Source organism: Daucus carota, chromosome 1, assembly GCF_001625215.2.
Source record: "Daucus carota subsp. sativus chromosome 1, DH1 v3.0, whole genome shotgun sequence".
NCBI lineage: Eukaryota > Viridiplantae > Streptophyta > Magnoliopsida > Apiales > Apiaceae > Daucus > Daucus carota.
Window position 1 is genome coordinate 53,910,907 of NC_030381.2, and position 15,092 is coordinate 53,925,998.

The following is a 15,092-nucleotide window of genomic DNA, read 5'->3' on the forward strand; positions in this document are numbered from 1 at the left end:
AGAGCAAGTCCAACCCTATGCTAAGAGGTTCCCTAAAAATATTATAAAATAATATGTCTTAGTGATTTAGCACAAGATTTAATGATAAAAATAGTTTAGAAGAGGGAAATGATATGGAAGAGAGAGAGAGATGAATATTTTAATGATAAAAATAGTTTAGAAGTGGCTAGCATATTCTAAAAATAGGGAAAGAGAGGCTTGTGCTAGTGATTTAGCACATCACTAGCATAGTGTTGGAGTGCAATTTTATCTAATATTCCCTATTTTTGGATTTAAGACTTGATTTAGACACCTATTGGACTTGCTCTTATACATTTGGTATATGTATGGATAATTACTCTGTATTCACCATCTTTTCCAAAAACTCCGTTTGAGTTATCAACTACAAATGTGATTCCCGAAAGGATTTTATTGATAATTCAAACCAATTCTCAGAAAAGAAGAAAATAATCACACACTTTCGCGGGATAGAAATCAAGCTATAATCAAAACAAATTAGAGAAATTCAACTAAAAACTAAAACAATTAGATATACACCACGACCCTACACCAGTCAATCCACTCACAAATTCAAAAAACCCTCTCGAAATAGGGCTGAAAACGAATCCGAGTAATTCAGGATCGAACTCGAATTCGATTCGTTAAAAACGACTATAATTCGTATTCGTGTAAAAAAATGAGTGAATTTGAATACGGTTTTACACTTCGAATGAATATCGAGACGAAACGTACTATTCTGGAATATTTATTTAGAGTAGTTCAATTAAATTAAGAGTACTCGATTATACATATTTAATGAAGATGCTCGAATTGAATACATAAATCATGTATATTATTATATATAATATTATATATAATATACATCATATAAATAATGAAGATGCTCGAATTGAATACACAAATCATGTATATTATTATATATAATATACATCATATAAATAATATTATATTAATATAATACGCTACAAATGATTTGATTATAGTTGTTGTAAATAATTATACGAGTATTCATAATTTTTTTAATTATCCACTACGAATTCGAATACAAACATACAAATAATAATAATTTGTATACATTCTTGCCGAGCTGAAGTATAAACTGTACAAATATTGAAATTTGAATTCGAGTACGAGTAATTATCATGACGAGTCGAATTCGACCATACTGTTATTCGTACCTATTTGACTCGTTTTCACTCTTATTTGGAAGCGAATAAGAACGAAAATCGAAAGTTTCGGTGATATAGATCTAAGAAACTTTCCCCAAAGAGAGAGATTTATCAAAAAAATTGATGAAAGAGGCAAGAACAATCAAATAACAAGGAATAAAATTGAAAGATTTAGGATTTTTCACTGGAAAACCGATGAAAGCGCTATCGGAATGAAAAGAGGGAGGCGGTTAGAGAGAATAGAAAAAAAAAAAATAGAGTTCGGCAGTTTACTTTTAATTTCCCGCAGTTGAATACACAAATTGAAACCCGGCCCGAGTACACCATTGTCCGGATCAATCAATACCCGACCCGACTACCGTGGCCAATCCATCAAAATATCAAACTTATCACCTAAATATCTTCTAGTTCGATTCCATCGATAGTGTTTCTAATCGGAGATCGGCCGGCGTATTTCCGGTTACCGGAGGTTAATATAACAGCTTTTATGCACTTTATATGTTTGTATAAACCTATACATACAAAAATTAGGGCTGTTTGTATGTAAAAATGCCACCTTGGGAAGATGATGATGAAGATGAATCGCTCGCTCGATTCCTCGAATCTGAGCTCTCCGATCAGGTAATTTAACTCTTCAATTGTTTAATTCCCTATTTCCTATGATTTTATTGGTTAATTAAAAATGATTATGTATTTATTTGCTAAATTAAAATGATGAAAACGATCTTGTTTTTGCTCTTTAAATGATGATAAATTTGCTTGTTCTTTTATGTAATTATGGTTTGAGCTCTGGACTTTTTACGCTTAATTTGGCTGCGGAATCCCCTTTTTCGGTTGTATATGTGTTATATATATGTGCAGTTCCCTGTTAATTAAAGCTAAATTTGTGTAGTAGTGTTTGTATTTTTAGCTAATTGCGTATCGAAAATTTATAAACCGTAATACTGTATGTTAAGTTAGTTCGTTTATGTCCTTGTTTGTTTCATATAGTGAATTGTATATCTTTGCGGTTCCATATGTTTTGTATGAGAACTTCTGAATTTTACTCTATAAAGATATATAAAAGTTTTGTTGTACTGCTGCAAGTTGACGTTCTTTTTAAGTTGTGAATATAGAAGTTCATACCAGAATGCATACACTGTAAACATAGAGTGTAGGCGTAGCAAGAATTAACTGAACAAATGCAGTTTCGGATATTTAGAATTGGACTAAGAAAGAAAATGCGAACTAAGAATCAAAGTTTGGTCTCATGGGAAATTTGGTTAAACTTTTGCGGAATGGGATTAGCATAAATGCTGTTTGTACCGTGCAAAAATCTAAAAGTTAGTGATGTGTGATTTCTGACTTTTATATGCCTTGAAAACTAATTTTGTTGATTTGAGGAAACTAATTTTGTGCTACACACCCTCACACACATATACATACTACACTTTGGGTTTACTCAGCTCCAAGAATTAAATTGTTTACAATTTGTACTCCCATGTGCGTATGAATTTATCTCTGTCGTTTTCGCTCACTCTCTCTATACATATGTATGTTTGTTGCAGGAGCCAGAGCAGACACAAGAAGATGAGGAAAAGGAAGGGCCAGCACAGAAGAGGCCGCGCATGGAGGTTGAAGCTGATGTGACTGAGGAAAGGAAATTAACCAGTTCCCCTTCCCCAAGTCAAATTCGAAGTCCTTCCTCTTCAAGAATCGTCAAGTGTAATAGTAGTGGACATCGTGTCGAAGGTGGTATTGATAGAGTGAAATCAAGTAGAATAGATACTGGCTCGTTTAGCAAAGTGCCTCCGGAGTTATTCCATCACATCCTCAAGTTCCTCTCATCCGAGGTATGGTGCTCTCTTTTTTTCTTCCACTCCTATATTATAGATGTGGATGTGATATAGGCCTCTCTTCCTTTTGGCTTGAGGTTAACATATCTGTGGCAACAAAATTTCAGGATCTCGTTTCTTGCTCAATGGTCTGCAGATTTCTCAGCTTTGTTGCTTCTGATGAATCCCTCTGGCGTCACTTGTGAGTAGTTTACTTAATTTGTTTGGTTGATACAACACCCCAACTAAGCAGTTATTACACCTTGCTTTACCATATAATACCGTACACACATATAGAAATATCTTGCTCTCCCACTGTACAGCACCTCTCACTTGTCCTGTAGTTCTAAAATGAGCACCTAAAGTTGAACAATTAATCATGTATCTGACAAGTATGTTCAAGCATTTAATTTATCAATATTCAAGTTTCATATCCTTTTTTTTTACATTTGAATATCATATCCTCTGCACCAAGTAAAAACAATTATAAAGTCACTTCTTTTTCCATAAAAATGATCACTAATTCCGCTACTGAATAAAAGAAAAACATAATAAGATCTGTTAGAGCATATATAAACTTATTATGTTATAATAATAGACAATGAGGGTATTGAGGCTGCAGATTAGTTGATTTTTTGGTTTCACTTGCAGCACATATAGCTTTCATGTTCTTCCCTTCCCCTCTCCTAATCCTCAAAATATAAAATGCTGCTTGATTAATAAATTTATTATGCATTGTCTAGGTACTGCATGCGATGGGGTCTTCTACGACCAAAGAGTAATTATCGTGATTGTGCTTGGAAGAAGCTTTACATTCAGGTAGTTTAAATTAGCTTCTATATGAGGTTTTAAATTGAGCTTCTTTGGAAGTCATTTACTATATGCTGGGATGCCCATTTTGTGATTCTTGATGACCTTGATATCTCAGTTGACCCTCAACGATCTACAAAACAATTTTTAGTTGAAAATTAGTTTGAAATATGAACTTATGTCCTACAGCGTGATGAAGAAGATATGGTTGAGTTTGTTAGAAATTGTCCATCTGAATTCAAAGAGTATTACATCCAAATGCAGACGGCAAAGAGAAGCCAAGCACCTATTCCTTCTCAGGTAACTGCTACTAGTTGTCAACATGATTATTATTTATTAATTCACACAATATTGTGTTAATGTTAGTGTGTGTGTGTGTGATTATATTTTGGCACAATGCATGTCTTGAGCTATATGTAATGTAGGCTTGGTTATGATTGCTGATTTTTTTTCTTTTTTTCCCTAATTTATAAGGATGACCGTATGATTGTGGACAAGACAGTTGCTGATCAAGTCTATACGTGGAAGAGCAGTAAAGGTTTAATTGGTCAGGTGGCTACTGATCATGCGTGTTCCGGAAAGAGTTGCTCTTACTATCAGATAGGTGATGTTTTTGTATGTGAGAAGACAGGAAATATTCATGGTATTATCTAAAGTTCCAAAACACATTTTTTTAAGAACTAAGAACTAAAACTCATTAAATATGTTCGTTCACATTGTTCAATGTTTTCTCATTTCCAACATCTTTTTTGTAGTGTGTGATGATAATTGCAAAGATGCTTCTGTCGATCCCGCAAATGGGCTACTAGTTTGTACAATATCTGGTCACTGTTTTGATAGATTGATGTCACCTTCTGATGAAATGGATCAAGACGCTGTAAGAAAAGAATATCTTTTAATTTTCATATTGTTTTCATGGTCAGGCAATCTTACTTTTAACTCCTGATTGACTGTTGGACATATCGCTTCTAACTTCCCATGGTATAACTGAAATGAATAACTGATATATTTCTTCTTACTTGATTCTAGGATCAGCAACAAGATGGTATTACAGATGAAGCTGAGCCATTCATGGGATCCGGCCGTTTCGGTATTACCTCCTTGGCTTTAATAAAATCTGTTAAGTTTCTTGGTTTTGTAACAAATTATCATTAATTCTATTGCAGCACGAGCTTATTTGTTGGGATATAACTGTGCTGACGAGAAAGAGTTAGAAGCTTGTTTGAAGTTTTGCTGATGCGTCACGGGTTTTGACATTCTAGAGAAAACCAATGTTTTAACTTAATGTTGTTTGTAAACTTCATGTTACATTGCTGAATGTCTGTCTAGTATTTCTGAGTAATAAGCTTATCAAGTTATTGAATCGTTGCCTGAAAGGGTAACACACAATTCGTAATCAAATAATTATCATGTTGTAACGCTCGTTTTAGTTTAATGTTCAAGTCTATATTCAAAGATGTCCCCAAATTGCAACATTGTTGTGGCTTTTATGTTAGATTCAGCCTACTGTTAGTACTTTACTCAAAGCAAAAAACCGTGGGAATGATATAATTTAGAGAATTTGATTGATCGGATTTCCTGGTGCACGGGCACCTGCAATCACTTTCAGTAGTCGTTAATTAGTTGTTAATATGTGTACATGAACACAAATTAGAGAGATTGTTAATGTGTAATGAACACAAATTAGAGAGATTGGTTGAGTAGAGATTGGTTGAGTAGTTGTTAATATGTGGGATGAACACAAATCAGAGAGATTGGTTGTGTGACGAATTTTTATTAGCTCCAATTTTATTAATGATGAACCCAATTAATAATGACGGTCCTGGATAATTTTATTTGTTAATTAGATTTTGCAAAAAAGAAAAAATGTTAAATAATTATAATTTTGATTATCTGATTAAAATATTTATAAGTGTGTGTCAAAGTCAAAACATCAATAAAAAAGTAAAAACTAATATGTCAAATAAAAAAATAGAGACTAATATGTGTCCATGGAAACGTAGGAGTCCCGTCTTGTTATCATAAATTTCATATTTCCCAAAATATCCTAAAGTACCACATATTTTTTAGCTGTGATAGGCATTAAATTGAAATTATTAAAAAAGTTTTTGTGTGTGTATGAATTGTTAAAAAACGTTGGAATTTAATATTATGAAATAATATTTTATAATATAATTATAGATATTAAAGATTCAAAAGTAGCGGAAAAGGACCTAAGATCACCCATGATATAACTACAGTGTAGCCTCAACTAATTAATATACTTTTCTGGTCCCGAATGTAATTCTATTTAGATTTATAGATTTTAATTTATCAAATTTAATCATATTTTAGTTCGAGCTTAATATTTTTTTTCCCAAAACTAAGACTTTAAACGGGCCGTTATGAACCCTGACAAGTGACAACTGTTTTATCGGGTAAAGCCAGATGAGATGAAACACTAAACAGCACCGCACGTCCACACGTAACTACAACAAAACAGAAAAAAAAAAAAAAAAAATTGTAGAGCCAGACTTCATCCAAGAATTCTCACATTAGCCTCTGTTTATGTAAAAACTCAGTTGTTTTTTTTATAGCTCTAGTAAAAAACACCCGTTGAATTTCTCAAATTTCTTGCGACGAAAATCCGTTCATATATTTATTACCTGGTTGCTGATATATTTTGATCCTGTAGTCAGGCAGTCAGGGTACATCCTCTTCAGGTGATAGCATTTCGATACAATTCATTTACGTGAAAGTAGTTCTGTGATTCTACAATTCTTGATCTGGTACATTGTGTTTGCCTTCTCGGAACCTAAATATGATGACTCGTATCTGTTTATATTTTGTGTAGTAGTATTAGGCTTAAGTTGCATAGCATGTCGGAACCTAAATATGATGACGGGTCAATATGTAACATGTGTTTGTCAGGGACCCGGAGTCCCGGACCCTGTTCTTGGCGTTATGCAGTATGTTGTGTTTAGAGGTACTAACTACAACCAGACAAACTTTAGTGTATGTTTTGCGGCTGCTATAAGGTCATGTTTTAAATGTCTAATTGCGGCCGCTATAAGGTCATGTTTTAGATGTCTAATCTTGATGTGATGCCCTTTTCTTCTTTTACATTTGTGGATCCTTGATGCTACCAGAAATTGTTGCCTAAGTAACCCCTGAAATCTAATTTCTTTAGCAAATTAGTTTCCAGACTTAACTCGACGTTGTGACTCATGAGTATTCTATTTGGTTGGGGAGAATGGAATGGAATGGAATGGATTGAGTAAAAAATACTTGAAACTAATAGAGATACGAAGAAAGTTTTGAAAAAATTTGAAGGAGTGCAAAATTACTATGATGAGATTTGAGAAGAAATTGAGGATGGGAGAGAATGGAGCATTCCATCTCAAATGGAAGGGATGATATCTAGCATATGATGTAGGGAATGGAATGGAGGAAGGAATGAAATTTCTTAAAAATCATCCATAAGATAGTTCATTTTTCATTTCATTCCTTCAGGAATCATTCACCTCAACCAAACACAACATTTATGTTTAACCGGGGATGTGGACTGGTGGCTTTACTGCTGTTTATGTTTTTAAGCAATGTTGCAAACTACTAGACACGGAGACATTGGATCTTAGTCCTGCATTAATGTCGCACAACTTTAGGTCTCAGTAGGATTTAAGGAGATTTGTCATTGCCGGAGAAATCATACATTCATCTTGTATGTTAAAGAGAAGGAAATTATTGCAATTAGGGCTCAAATTTCGTTCTCTTGTAAACAAAAACCATGTATTTCCTCTTTGAGTTCTGTTTGCAGTGTGATTTTACTACTCTGAATGAATTTATAACTAGTTGTGCATCGAGCAGTGAGGAATAGAGGATGTCAAGGAATGATATTGTGATTCCCATCCAAGTGGACACGCATAATTTGTCTACCCCTTTGTCATCAGTACCATCACCAGATCCCTCTCCTCTTTCCACTGATGCAATAATACACCATGGAGACAATGCACAAGTGAGATTTCATCAAACTTTCTTTGAGATTATTGTTATCCATGTAATTATTAGTTTGCAGATAGTAATTGTGGTATTGCACATATGTATTCAAGTGAATGTTTCTTTCTGCTTTAGCAAAAAAAAAAAAATCTTTAGCAAAAAAAAATGTTTCTTTCTGCAGGAATTAAAAGCGGAAGGTTCCTGGTTATGGGAGCAATTCTCTTACCTTGTGTATCTCACTGTATTTGGAATTTTCGGGGTAATATATGCAACTCAGGTCCTTTAAAATTTCAATAGACAAGGAGTCAATGCTTTCGTATCAGAACTCTTAATTTTCATCAGAAATTTAGACTCGTCGTGTTGTATTCTATGATGCCTGAGCACAATACCCCGGTTCTGATGACAGAGTCTTATGTATAACATAGCATCATCAAAGTAATTTGTAGTTCCCTGACATTTTCGTGTACTCTTTGTTGGGCCTTGGCCCAGAAGTATAAGAACGGCCCAAGGAGGAACAAGTCCAGATAACAAGCATGCGCAAGTCACGTGCTAAAGGCCCTACAAATACAGAGGTGCTAACACAGAGGAGGGGGACTGGAAATCTGAGAATAGACTAGTGATATACATTCTGTAATATACGTATATATATATACTGTTCCAGCACTCTTTATAGGTTTTAACTAGGTATGGTCTGCAGAAACTGTTTGGCCCCGAAGGAGTTGGTGCCATGAAAGACAAATACTACATGTATCTTGACCTTCCATCTAATATGGTCCGTCTCTCTCCCTCCCCACTCATACACCGCGCCCACACACAGACACAACCTTACACGGACCATCTAATATGGTCCTTGTTTGTTCCTCCTATTAATCGCGATGTTAGTCTTGTTAGATACTATCATTGTTTTATATCAAGTATTATGTGCATAGTTGTAAAGGCTGGTTCCTTCTCTTCTTTCTAATAATTAGGTTGGTTCCTTCTTGATGGGCTGGTTTGGTGTTGTTTTCAAAGCTAACATATCACGCGTGTCAGATCAATTAGCCGTTGGATTGACAACTGGTTACTTAGGAAGCCTAACAACATTCAGCGGCTGGAATCAGAAAATGCTTGAACTCGGTGCTGAAGGAGAATGGGTATTTGTAGTTCTTGGTTATTTCATAGGTAAGTAAACATTATATGAGATATTGTTATAGGATTGTTAGAAATCTTTACTTGAGTCGGGTATTCGTGTAAGATTGTATAGATATATATGCCAGCCAATCTGGATTCTTGACTTGTAATAGCTGCAGGGCTATTTCTTGTTGCCTATTCTATCATTTTCGGGGTAGAAACTGCCCAGGGATTCAAATGGACTTTGCGGAAGTTAAGCACAAGTTCTCAGCCAGGTCACTTTAGATCTAGATCAAGCTTGAAGGCTGATAGCTCCAAGATTCCCATGGTGGTTACGGTAGTGCTATTAGTAGTAGTTGTTCTGTTTTATTGTTTAAGTGGATCATTAGAGTGGAAAGAGTTTAACAAAGGTGGTTCTAGAGCTCAGCTTCTGTCAGGGCCGTCTGGGAGAATTTTGGGGCCCTGTGCTATAATATGAATTAGGCCTCAAATAATAATAAAAAATATGTATATTATAAAAATAAATAAATAATAAAAATATTATTTTTTTATAAAATTAAAACATGTCACTTAAAATAAGATAAATAATGTTATTAAATAATAGTAATTTTAATATTTTAAACAAAATTAATATGAATTTATATGAGATATATCTATATGTCATTGAAAAGAATGAAATTTATAGTACATATGAAAAAGTATCATATGTAAAAAACATTATGAAAACATTTAATAAAAGAGAAATTGTTATATAAAAAGTAAAGATACAACATAAAAGATTTAAAATGCAAATAGACATAATAAACTAATCTATTAGATTATGTAATTATTTATCTATAAATAAACAAAATTAAAATAAATATATAATTTTTAATTTTCAATTTCATTTTCGAAATTTAATTTTATTAAATAAAACATTGATTTCTAAATTTTGAGGCCCCTATAATTTTGGGGCCCTGTGCCGTCGCCCACCTTGCACGCCTCAAAAACCGGCCCTGGCTTCTGTTGGCTTGCATGGTTGGACCTCTCGGTGTGTGGATACGATGGTTCTTAGCGAAAAAACTCAATGGGCAGGGCCTGGGGAAAAATGGCTTCTTGAAATGGCTGCCATTCGGTACTTTGACAGCAAATGTCTCTGCAGCTTGTGTTATGGCCCTTTTCGCCATACTTAAGAAAGCGGTGAGACTTTCTTCATGGACTCAGTTTTCCACTTTTTCCTGGTTTTTTACATACCACCTCTTCTTACGGTTACTTCTCTTAAGTGACCAATTCTCCCGGAACCTTAAGGTGTTGGGAGGAGGGCTTATCATTACCATACTGTATTCTAACAACTTCAAAAGAACGAGATTTTAATCTTGATTATTTTTTCTGAGTACAGGTGAATACCCAGAATTTCGATACAGTTGCAGGAGGGATACAGCTCGGACTTATGGGTTGCTTGAGCACGGTTTCAACTTTCATTGCTGAGTTCCATAACATGAGAGAAAGCGATCAGCCCTGGAGAGCCTACGCGTATGCCATGGTTACAATTCTTGCGTCGTTCATTCTAGGCACTCTTATATACTCTATACCTTTCTGGATCAATGATTATGATTGAATGCTCGTACACCTTCAGAATCCCTCGCGCTAGGCATTGCCTGTATGACAGCATGTTAGCTTACAGAAAATAGAACAAGATGTATCGTAGAATTCGTGTTCCTTTTAGTGGAACATTGTAGTTTTATCGAGTTCATTTAGTCATTTGATTTTTCCCAAAATATCCTAAAGTACCACATATAAAAAGTTTTTGTGTGTGTATGAATTGTTAAAAAACGTTGGAATTTAATATTTTGAAGTTATAGATATTAAAGATTCAAAAGTAGCGGAAAAGGACCTAAGATCACCCATGATGATATAACTACAGTGGAGCCTCAACTAATTAATATATTTTTCTGGTCCCGACTGTAATTTTATTTAAATTCATAGATTTTAATTTATCAAATTTAATCATATTTTAGTTCAAGCTTTTAATTATTTTTTCTCGTAAAACTAAGAGGTCATTTGTTAACTCCTTAACCACACATAATAGTCTGGTTCAGCTGTTCAGATCGTTTGTATTTATTTTTCAAGAGCTGGATACTGTCAAAATTCTTCCGGACGACTGTCGCATCAAAAAGTAAGATGACTGGTCCAGCTGGAGGAACTCATTCACCCACTCTTTCACAGAATTAACTTATACAGTATATGTTAATAAAATCATATTAATTTATGTTTATTAAAACTTACAATTATATCTGACAAAATAAACTTGTACAAAATATATTTTTTATGTGTTATTTGTAAAAAAATCTAAATAAATTATTAGATAAATTTAACTTTAACTCAAAAAAAGAATTGGAAACTAATATCTAGAATTATATTTATTTGCTAACTCAAAATATGTTTAAAAAAATCAAAATAACTATTTTTTTTTGAAATAATCAAAATAACTATTATGTTAGAATGTAGGAAATAACACACTAAAATATTATTATGTGAATCTACATGTAAAATAAATAGAAATTCTCATTCAGAATTTGAAAAGTTTATTTATCAAATGATATTATTCATCCAGCGTCTAGATTATCTATCATTCAGAATATTAACGGTCCAAAAAATTATGATTCAGATTTAACAAATGACCCTAGACTTTAAACAGGCGGTTATGAACTCTGACAAGTGACAACTGTTTTATCGCGTAAAGCCAGATGAGATGAAACAGCACCGCACGTCCACACGAAATTACAACAAAACAGAAAAAAAATAAAAAAATATTACATTGTAGAGCCAGACTTCATCCAAGAATTCTCACGTTAGCCTCTGTTTATGTAAAAACTCAGTTGATTATTTTTCAGCTCTAGTGAAAAACACCCGTTGAATTTCTCAAATTTCTTGCCACGATATCCGTTCATATATTTATTACCTGGTTGCTGATATATTTTGATCCTGTAGTCAGGCAGTCAGGGTACATCCTCTTCAGGTGATAGCATTTCGATACAATTCATTTACGTGAAAGTAGTTCTGTGATTCTACAATTCTTGATCTGTTACATTGTGTTTGCCTTCTCGGAACCTAAATATGATGACTCGTATCTGTTTATATTTTGTGTAGTAGTATTAGGCTTAAGTTGCATAGCATGTCGGAACCTAAATATGATGACGGGTCAATATGTAACATGTGTTTGTCAGGGACCCGGACCCGGACCCTGTTCTTGGCGTTATGCAGTATGTTGTGTTTAGAGGTACTAAATACAACCACACAAACTTTAGTGTATGTTTTGCGGCTGCTATAAGGTCATGTTTTAAATGTCTAATTGCGGCCGCTATAAAGTCATGTTTTAGATGTCTAATCTTGATGTGATGCCCTTTTCTTCTTCTACATTTGTGGATCCTTGATGCTACCAGAAATTGTTGCCTAAGTAACCCCTGAAATCTAATTTCTTTAGCAAATTAGTTTCCAGACTTAACTCGACGTTGTGACTCATGAGTATTCTTTATGTTTAACCGGGGATTTGGACTGGTGGCTTTACTGCTGTTTATGTTTTTAATCAGCAATGTTGCAAACTACTAGACGCGGAGACATTGAATCTTAGTCCTGCATTTATGTTGCACAACTTTTGGTCTCAGTAGGTTTTAAGGAGATGTGCCATTGCCGGAGAAATCATACATTCATCTTGTATGTTAAAGAGAAGGAGAATATTGCAATTAGGGCTTAAATTTTGTTCTCTTGTAAACAAAAACCATGTATTTCCTCTTTAACTACTTTTTGCGGTGTGATTCTACTACTCTGAATGAATTTATAACTAGTTGTGCATCAAGCAGTGAGGAATAGAGGATGTCAAGGAGTGATATTGTGATTCCCATCCAAGTGAACGCGCATAATTTGTCTACCCCTTTGTCATCAGTACCATCACCAGAACCCTCTCCTCTTTCCACTGATGCAATAATACACCATAGAGACGATGCACAAGTAAGATTTCGTCAAACTTTCTTTGAGATTATTGTTATCCATGTAAATGTTAGTTTGCAAATAGTAATTGTGGTATTGTCACATATGTATTCAAGTGAATGTTTCTTTCTGCAGGAATTAAAAGCGGAAGGTTCCTGGTTATGGGAGCAATTCTCTTACCTTGTGTATCTCACTGTATTTGGAATTTTCGGGGTAATATATGGAACTCAGGTCCTTTAAAATTTCAATAGACAAGGAGTCAATGCTTTCGTATCAGAACTCTTAATTTTCTTCAGAAATTTAGACTCGTCGTGTTGTATTCTATGATGCCTGAGCACGAGACCCCGGTTCTGATGACAGAGTCTTATGTATAACGTAGCATCATCATAGTAATTTGTAGTACCCTGACATTTTCATGTACTCTTTATAGGTTTTAACAAGGTATGGTCTGCAGAAACTGTTTGGCCCCGAAGGAGTTGGTGCCACGAAAGACAAATACTACATGTATCTTGACCTTCCATCTAATATGGTCCGTCTCTCTCCCTCCCCCCTCATACACCGCGCCCACACACAGACACAACCTTACACAGACCATCTAATATGGTCCTTGTTTGTTCCTCCTATTTATCGCGATGTTAGTCTTGTTAGATACTATTAGAGTACTATATCAAGTACTATTCTGTATTTCTTATCTGATATATACATTGGTGCATAGTTGTAAAGGCTGGTTCCTTCTCTTCTTTCTGATAAATAGGTTGGTTCCTTCTTGATGGGTTGGTTTGGCGTTGTTTTCAAAGCTAACATATCATGCGTGTCAGATCAATTAGCCGTTGGATTGACAACTGGTTACTTAGGAAGCCTAACAACATTTAGCGGCTGGAATCAGAAAATGCTTGAACTCGGTGCTGAAGGGGAATGGGTGTTTGTAGTTCTTGGTTATTTCATAGGTAAGTAAACATCATATGATATTTTTATAGGATTGTTAGGAATCTTTACTTGAGTCGAGTATTCGTGTAAGATTATATTGAAATACATGCCAGCCAATCTGGATTCCTGACTTGTAATAGCTGCAGGGCTATTTCTTGTTGCCTATTCTATCATTTTCGGGGTAGAAACTGCCCAGGGATTCAAATGGACTTTGCGCAAGTTAAGCACAAGTTCTCAGCCAGGTCACTTTAGATCTAGATCAAGCTTGAAGGCTGATAGCTCCAAGATTCCCGTGGTGGTTACGGTAGTGCTATTAGTAGTAGTTGTTCTGTTTTATTGTTTAAGTGGATCATTAGAGTGGAAAGAGATTAACAAAGGCGGTTCTAGAGCTCAGCTTCTGTTGGCTTGCATGGTTGGACCTCTCGGTGTGTGGACACGATGGTTCTTAGCGAAAAAACTCAATGGGCAGGGCCTGGGGAAAAATGGCTTTTTGAAATGGTTGCCATTCGGTACTCTGACAGCAAATGTCTTTGCAGCTTGTGTTATGGCCCTTTTCGCCATACTTAAGAAAGCGGTGAGACTTTCTTCATGGACTCAGTTTTCCACTTTTCCCCGGTTTTTTACATACCACCTCTTCTTACGGTTACTTCTTTTAAGTGACCAATTCTCCCAGAACCTTAAGGTGTTGGGAGGAGGGCTTATCAGTACCATACTGTATTCTAACAACTTCAAAAGAACGAAATCTTAATCTTGATTATTTTTTCTGAGTACAGGTGAATACCCAGAATTTCGATACAGTTGCAGGAGGGATACAGCTCGGACTTATGGGTTGCTTGAGCACGGTTTCAACTTTCATTGCTGAGTTCCATACGATGAGAGAAAGCGATCAGCCCTGGAGAGCCTACGCGTATGCCATGGTTACAATTCTTGCGTCCTTCATTCTGGGCACTCTTATATACTCTGTGCCTTTCTGGATCAATAATTATGATTAAATGCTAGTCGGAACATTGTAGTTTTATCGAGTTTTTTTCCTTTTTTTTTTTTTTTGAAACAATGTAGTTTTATCGAGTTGATATAGTCATTTGATTTTTCCGCTGTGTGATACTGTACAAAGAATTGTGACTGCAGATGTTACATCTCCATAAATTGTGAAACCATATACAGAAGCAAATATGAGCTCCATTTGAATGAAAGCTTTAGCTGACAAAAAAACGGAGAATACATTACAGAAAAATATTTCTGCTGCCCGGAATCGAACCCGGATAACCATCAATATGTGATTTTGGAGGGGGGTGGTTATCGTCTGAGCAATGAAGAAGAT

The 15,092-nt window shown here is 34.9% G+C and overlaps 4 protein-coding genes across 5 annotated transcripts; all 4 read left to right on the forward strand.

Moving 5' to 3' along the window:
* Positions 1–1,478: 1,478 nt before the first annotated feature.
* Positions 1,479–5,250, forward strand: LOC108205003 (F-box protein SKIP31). Its single transcript, XM_017374746.2, has 9 exons — positions 1,479–1,790; positions 2,717–3,001; positions 3,112–3,185; positions 3,727–3,802; positions 3,983–4,093; positions 4,268–4,436; positions 4,549–4,670; positions 4,823–4,883; positions 4,960–5,250. The coding sequence occupies exons 1-9, from the start codon at positions 1,719–1,721 to the stop codon at positions 5,028–5,030; spliced, it is 1,041 nt and encodes a 346-aa protein (XP_017230235.1). The 5' UTR covers positions 1,479–1,718; the 3' UTR covers positions 5,031–5,250.
* Positions 5,251–6,190: 940 nt separating this feature from the next.
* Positions 6,191–9,588, forward strand: LOC108200352 (uncharacterized). 2 transcript variants are annotated; one of them, XM_017368475.2, is made up of 6 exons: positions 6,191–6,495; positions 7,640–7,787; positions 7,950–8,027; positions 8,442–8,540; positions 8,737–8,929; positions 9,058–9,588. In XM_017368475.2, the coding sequence occupies exons 2-6, from the start codon at positions 7,653–7,655 to the stop codon at positions 9,354–9,356; spliced, it is 804 nt and encodes a 267-aa protein (XP_017223964.2). In that variant the 5' UTR covers positions 6,191–6,495; positions 7,640–7,652; the 3' UTR covers positions 9,357–9,588. The 2 variants fall into 2 exon arrangements, with proteins under 2 accessions (XP_017223964.2, XP_063942174.1); XM_064086104.1 differs by having other exon boundaries at positions 6,191–7,787; positions 8,466–8,540.
* A 304-nt stretch (positions 9,589–9,892) lies between these two features.
* Positions 9,893–10,475, forward strand: LOC135150624 (uncharacterized). Its single transcript, XM_064087245.1, has 2 exons — positions 9,893–10,057; positions 10,257–10,475. Exons 1-2 carry the CDS (start codon positions 9,893–9,895, stop codon positions 10,473–10,475), a joined length of 384 nt encoding a protein of 127 aa, XP_063943315.1.
* Positions 10,476–11,674: 1,199 nt separating this feature from the next.
* LOC108212508 (fluoride export protein 1-like) lies at positions 11,675–14,928 on the forward strand. The gene is made up of 7 exons (XM_017384233.2): positions 11,675–11,876; positions 12,718–12,865; positions 12,980–13,057; positions 13,275–13,373; positions 13,599–13,791; positions 13,918–14,345; positions 14,545–14,928. The coding sequence occupies exons 2-7, from the start codon at positions 12,731–12,733 to the stop codon at positions 14,761–14,763; spliced, it is 1,152 nt and encodes a 383-aa protein (XP_017239722.2). The 5' UTR covers positions 11,675–11,876; positions 12,718–12,730; the 3' UTR covers positions 14,764–14,928.
* The last annotated feature ends 164 nt before the right edge of the window (positions 14,929–15,092 follow it).